General features: G+C 44.1%; 1 protein-coding gene across 1 annotated transcript; it reads right to left on the bottom strand.

Annotated features, from left to right (window-relative positions):
• Nucleotides 1–326: 326 nt before the first annotated feature.
• On the bottom strand, nt 327–2,901 carry LOC130389282 (uncharacterized). Its single transcript, XM_056598989.1, has one exon. The coding sequence runs from the start codon at nt 2,796–2,798 to the stop codon at nt 1,794–1,796; it is 1,005 nt and encodes a 334-aa protein (XP_056454964.1). The 5' UTR covers nt 2,799–2,901; the 3' UTR covers nt 327–1,793.
• Nucleotides 2,902–7,021: the final 4,120 nt, after the last annotated feature.

Raw genomic sequence — 7,021 nt, forward strand, 5'->3', positions numbered from 1 at the left:
ACACACACAGTTCAAACACATACTCTTATTTGACATTAGAACAGCCTAAATGACGCATGCAACAGCATTTTCTGTTTTGGTAAACGCATTACTCCTCTCTGCACTGCAACGGTTAAAAGATGTAAATGTTAATAGAGACTTTGGTTTTAATTATTTTATGGTTGTATTTTATTTACATCTATTCGAATGAAGGTGTGTATACACACCAAAACGATTTTCTTTAAATGAGCATGTTGCATTTAATTTATTTTTTTGTTTGCAATGTGCATAGTTAAAAAGATTGAGACTAATAAAAACAAGTTTTAAAAAAGCCTATTTAGGTTGTGTATAGCTAGTGTGTTTTTGAAAAGTAACTAAGTAAAGTAATTAGTAAAGTAACTAATTACTTTTGAAAATAAGTAATCAGTAAAGTAACAGGATTACATTCTTGGATAAGTAATCAGTAATCAGTAACTAATTACTTTTTCCAAGTAACTTGACCAACACTGGTCATAAATAGTTAACACGGGTGCTGATTCATGATTCTCTAAAAAAGAAATACCCAAAACATGTGATATGTTTTCAATTTGCAGAAAGTTTTGAAAAATGCAGGATGCCTGAGAGCCTTACTGCATTATATTCCATAATAGTTAATTCTTTAGGAACACTGAATGTTGTCTTTTCCTTCACAGAAAAAAAAAATATTTCCACTATAAAATGATGCAGAAAAGGCACAGATAGATGAATAAAAATCCACCAGAATGCAGGAAATTAAGTGTTTGACGCTCAAACATTTCTGGGGGAGCACCCCCATACCCCCCACCTATAATTTGTCCCCCAAAATGTTGAAATGAAACCTAGCCTATATGACCCTGTACGCAGGTTGTATACAATATATCCATAGATATGTTGTTTTTACTTTTTGGATTAAAAAGAAAGCATGTCAGCAAACTCAATGTCGGCCCTTAGTATGATTATCATTTCATCATAGAGTGGCCCTTTGTGAAAATGAGTTTGACACACCTGATATAGGTAATGTAAGGTCTGTCTCACTTGTATTAATTTTACTCTGAAATAACTTGAATGGAACTTTAGATGTCTGGGGATAAGCAGCAGTCAGGTAGCTATTCAAAGCTGTAATTACCTGCCTATTTTTTTTATTTAGGTAAAGCATTATGAAAAGAAATGCATGCGCAATAAAGTATACAACAAAATTTGCAGCACGCGCACTGTCCTATTCCCTCTTGGGCTAAGCCCCGGATGTTTCAGAAACCTAGAAACGCCCCGCCTAAGCACAAGGTAACTGCCAAACTCTCAAATCCTTCAAAGTAAACAGTGCATGAAACAATACAGAAATCGAGATAAAAAGTGATTATGCAAAGTATATTACAAAATGTATGCGACTTCACAGTTAGCTCTAGCTAGCCTACGAGCAGGTCTTTGCACTTCACAAACGCAACATTCAATCTATCCCCTAAACACTCTCGACACTCTTAACATGACACCAACTCACCACAGTCAAGCCTACAAGGTTTATACATTAACAACGTACCTGAAAAGGGGGAGAAATTATTACTAGTGTGATACAGTGTTTTCTCAGGAAGTTACCGCGATTTTCCCAGGTACGTAGGGGAAGACAGAAGCAATATACCCAAATAATAATCACAGATAAACTGTTACCAATAATAATTACAGTAACAGATCAACAATTACTTAATAATAATCACAGATAAACATTTACCCAATAATATAGCAAACAATGCAACTTGATAATTATCAAATCATCTGTTGACATAAATGCTGAAGCTGATTCCTCATTTCTCAGGGGCCTTAGGGGCTTTTGTCCTGGGTTTAGGAACTGGGGAAGGTCCTCGCTTCACTTCCGTCGATGTGGGTCCAAGATCATCTTGGGCCTTGGCTACTGATGGTACAACCTCCTGGCTGTAGACTGTGGGCGAGGGACCATGACTGAGCATCGGACTGGGTCTTGGGGTTTCCCCTGAAGGATGCATCATCTCATAGTCCTGAATGCCTTCCGCGGCCGGGGCCATAAGGAGATCCTCTTGCTGTTCCGGCGTCTGCGCCTTCTTCTGTCGGGAACATGCGACTACGGTGATGATGAAGAGCAGCATAATCAGACCGACTCCTCCAGCCACGGCGGCCATTACTGTGCTGGCGTTAAAGCAGTAGACCTTCGGAGGCGGCGGCGGCGGCTTGCACTTTAACTGGACAGGGTTACTCTGGGCTTTGCTGGCGCTGTTACTCACACTGCAGCCATAACCTTTATCGCCCTTGAACTTCGCCAAAGACACGCTCAGCGTGGGCTTTGTTTCCCCTGTCAGGAGCTGACCTTCGTGGGTCCAGGCGAAGACCACGTACTTCGGGTTGCGAACGTCGCATTTCAGTGTGGCCGTGGCGCCGCTAGAACCGCACAGAAACGTGACCACAGGCGTCGACACTTTCTCGACCACGTACACCTTTCTGCTCCAGCCATTGACGCGCACACCGGTCCAGTTGTACACGTCTGCCTTGTAGTCCCCAGCGCTGGAGTCGCTGAGGTTGAGCAGCTGGAGGGATCCAGCCGCGTCGACGTCCGTCGGCTTACCCGGGCGGACGCGTCCGAACGACCTACTGAAGATGACTTTGTTGTTGTGTGTCCACCGCAATGTATCCTGGTAGCTCAGCAGCTTTTGGCCGAGCGATAAGGTTAGGTTGCTGCCGAGCAGAGCGTAGACGTTAAGAGTCTCCTCGCTTACCGCTGCAACGATGGAGGATGTGGTCAGGAGGAGCACAAAGAGTCGGTAATCATCGTACACCATGATGATTTATCCTAGGCAGGTAATCCCGTGTCTGATTCGCGCTGTCGATTCAGTCAAGGGACATTTCGACAGGGAGCATAAGTAGATCAACCGATGATGGAAATCTTCAAGACGGAACCCAAAACCAGGAACCGGGCTGTTGACAGGAAGGGGAAGTGGGTTGGCCAAGTGTCTTTTCTCAGTTCTCTGTGTGCGCCTGAGTAAATCTAGGTGATTGATTCAAAAAAGCTTTGTACAAAGAAACAAACCCACGTAATTTACATCACCGACGTTGCTCAACAAACCACAATAAGCATATTCACTCTGGTGTCATCCGCGTCGCTTTCGTCTGAGTTTGTTCTTCCACTAGTTATCTGTATAAAAGTCACATTCACGTGTTACATGGCCACATGTTCATACATGAATGTATGTATGCTCTTTTGTTGATTTTTTATCTACACCGTTATACCTCAAAAAGTCTATGCAATAATAACACATTTCAATCGCCTTGCTATTGAAATGTTAGGGTAAGGGTGTCAGACATTGACACCCTTTGGTTGAGACATTGGTTGAGTATGTAATATTTGGCAATTACTCTAATAATAGCTTTTACATGGATTACTGGAACAAAAATGGGTCCCTGTTGGCATGTCTATAAACATTGTTGGTTATTGTTTTGACATTTTTGGCCTTCACAGAATGCTAATTAATTTCAAGCGGCCGTCCTAAAAGAAAAGTGTCATGGTTGTATTTTGGAACATTATAAAAATATAGTGTAGGGAATTGGGAGAAACAAGGCAGAGTACGCTAGATTTTGAGAGTATCCAACAATCAGAGCATTTGATTTAGAGATTGCGCATTTGATTAATAGATTTATAGATTGCTCTCGGGATGTAAAGAGAATTTCAGAAATAACCATTGCAAATCACATTGTTTTGAAGTGCTGAGCTCTGAGCTGAGTGTGTGTAGCTTCATGTATGTTCATTCATTTATTTAACCAAAGATTTATATTTTTTTACTTGATGCAGACAAGTGTCTGCTGATTAAATGAAAATGAAAATAATTTCAATAAACCTTCTGCTAATCGGGGGAAGAAAGACATTTTGGCAGAAAGCCACGCAACAACTAGTACTTAACATTTAACGACCAAATACAAGGGGGCTCTCCAGCCAAGATGTATGCCAGCATATCTTCACTCCATGTAACACATAGTTTAAGCTAATAAACTGTTTGCTGAGGGTTTCAATTTTGTGGAATTTGAAGGTAATGAAACAGCATGCAACTTTGCTCGTTCAGTGTTCATTGATGGGCCCGTGATGCTTTCAAAGGTAGCAAAAAATCCCCAACGGGGAAAACGAAGAAAATAAAATGGGGTAAAGGTAAAGGAAGCAGTTGATGGTTTTACATGCAGTAAATCACATTAATCAGCATTAATTTGCCATAAAATTGAATTCCCGATCGCCTTTCTCATCCATCTCACCCCCGTGAACTCCCTGTAAACCCCCTGCGGGCCGACTCTGGCCGTCAATGGAAGTCATTGTGCCGCTCAGATTCAGAAATACCTATCATGCTATAATTCATAGCATCAACAGCTCCCCAGAGGCAGGCTCAGCGAGACCAGAACGAGTTAGTTTCTGTGTGAGGCAACTGTATGTAATTTCACACAATTTAGCGGTGATGCACAATCTTTCCACGCTGTACCGCCGCCTTCAAAGGGTCCCTGAGCGAGGGGTGTAACACCTGTTCCTCCTGCTTTCACCATCATTACGTGGCTGGCTAACCTGAGGGGAAAGATTGAAGCTAGAATGTCAGCTATTCAGAAGTGGGCGTCTTTCACACCTGCACTCAATGGATTTCCAGTTACAATTGTTGTAAAAGATTATCTTGAGAATGTTCCCCCCCCCCCTCCTCCGGACCACGTATCAGAACATGTACGCAAGTGTATGTAGTATATTCCCCCATGATTATGGTATATGCATGTGGTACGAGTTAGCATAAAAATGACAAAACCCTGTGTGTGTGTGTGTGTGTGTGTGTGTGTGTGTGTGTGTGTGTGTGTGTGTGTGTGTGTGTGTGTGTGTGTGTGTGTGTGTGTGTGTGTGTGTGTGTGTGTGTGTGTGTGTGTGTGTGTGTGCGCGTGTGTGTGTGTGCGCGTGAGCGTTTGGGTGCACATTCCTCAACAGTGCACAGTTTTTGTTTCAGAGCTGAGCTGGGACCAGCAGGTTGAGAGGGAGACATAACCAAAATTGTGGCGACAGATGGTACAGTGTGTTTCCAAAAACCATCAAAAATCAGGCTCATTATCCCAGCCAATCCCAACCATTCAGATCACTATCTGCCCTCACAGCACTTAGTGACAGCTAGATCATCATAATGCATTAGGGGAAAGGAGAAGTGAGGAATGTCACGACCCCCTACATGTGACATTCAACAGTGTTGCATTGCTCGCAGACTCCCCTAGTGGTGGTCCAGTGAACAGCAGGCCACCACCAGCATGCCAAACCTGCCGGCCTCACGAAAGGCTCGGTAGTAGAATGCCATTATATAATGAGCCATCTGGATCCCATTACTCACGCCTTTGTAGATGCCATGCCTCTCGAAAAACAAATGCTTTGTCCCTGATTAATTATTCCCCCATTAAGAAAAGGAAAGTCTTTATTTGGGGGAAAATTATTTTGGCGTGAGGCTGTGTGCTCGGTGAAGAACGGGGAATAATACATATCTTAGTCACTAAAGATGGGAAAACTTCTGCTTGGTTATTTTGAAGAGAATCAGTCGCTTGGTAACAGTAGGGCCCTATTCAGAGCCAGGGATCTTTATCGTATTTCAGTAGAGCAGATGACATCTAAGTCAAAGTTGTGACGTCAAGGCAACTTTGACAGGAATAATATGCAATGATCAGTGTTTTTAATTGCCAAGAAGGTTAATCAATGCTAATCTGAGTGACAAACTGCTTTTTCATCTTCCAAATTCTGACAAATCAACAACAAACATGCAAGGAGATATGAAAGCATAATATTTGAGGTATAATTTCTTCCTTGGTTTGGTTTAACAAACTGACATCTTCATTACAAAACCGCTTTCAAAAAGGACCTCAAGTCCCCTTCTGGCCACTATGATCTCGTCCTCATAACAGGAAGCCCCTGACCTTCATTTAAAAACACAACCCCAATTTTTTGTGCCAGTCCCCCCCTTAAACCCTCTCTGTCGCAGGCAATTTTAATTGGCTACACGATTAAACTGGACTGAGAAGGAGATGCAGCCCAGTCTGAAAGAAACAGGAACAGGCCCGGGGCTAATTGGCCCTGAAACCTGGATCCCTTAAGACGTCAGTGTGTCTGCGGGTCCCCCCTGTCTCGCTGATGTTTAATTCTGAGGCTCCCAGATGGGGCAGGAACAGCCCAGCTGTAGGGGCATCTAATCCCTGACGCACACTGCCAGCCAGGCCTGGCTCTGGGACTGGATTTGGTTGAAGGCCTTAGGGGGGGTGGGGGGGGTGTACCAGTGCAATCACCCACACACACACACTAGCACACGCACACACGCACACGCACACGCACACACACACACGCGCACACACACACACACACACACACACACACACACACACACACACACACACACACACACACACACGCACGCACACACGCACGCACACACAAACGCACACACACACACACACACACACACACACACACACACACACACACACACACACACACACACACACACACACACACACACACACACACACACACACACACACTGTATTCCCTGAAGTTGATTGTGTATGTTATTTGGGGACGGTGATGTCACCCCCCAGCGAGAGCGTGAGGAAGCTTGCTAAGCCTCCAACAAGAAGCAGAGTCAACAGCCGCTCGGCACCACGGAACCCGTGGTTTCCGACCGCGACCAAACAGACGATTCAGACTTCCCCTCTCTCTCTCTCTCTCTCTCTCTCTCTCTCTCTCTCTCTCTCTCTCTCCCCCATTCACCAGCCACCCACACAACCCTCACGCCCAAATTGATTTCCCATTGGTCTGGATGGGATGTTTTACCCTAACCCTTGTTTTTAAAGGGCTTTCCTTGACCTCTATGAGTAGGGTGTCATCGTCCACCTCGTCTGTGATTGGTCAGGTCCACAGAGCCTCCCAGTGAGCAGTAGCAACGGGTTTGAGCGGAGGTTATAGAGTTAACATGCAGCACCAGTGGCCTTTGATTTCACCCGCAGGTAAGCACGTTAA

Source organism: Gadus chalcogrammus, chromosome 9 (genome assembly GCF_026213295.1).
Source record: "Gadus chalcogrammus isolate NIFS_2021 chromosome 9, NIFS_Gcha_1.0, whole genome shotgun sequence".
Lineage (NCBI taxonomy): Eukaryota > Metazoa > Chordata > Actinopteri > Gadiformes > Gadidae > Gadus > Gadus chalcogrammus.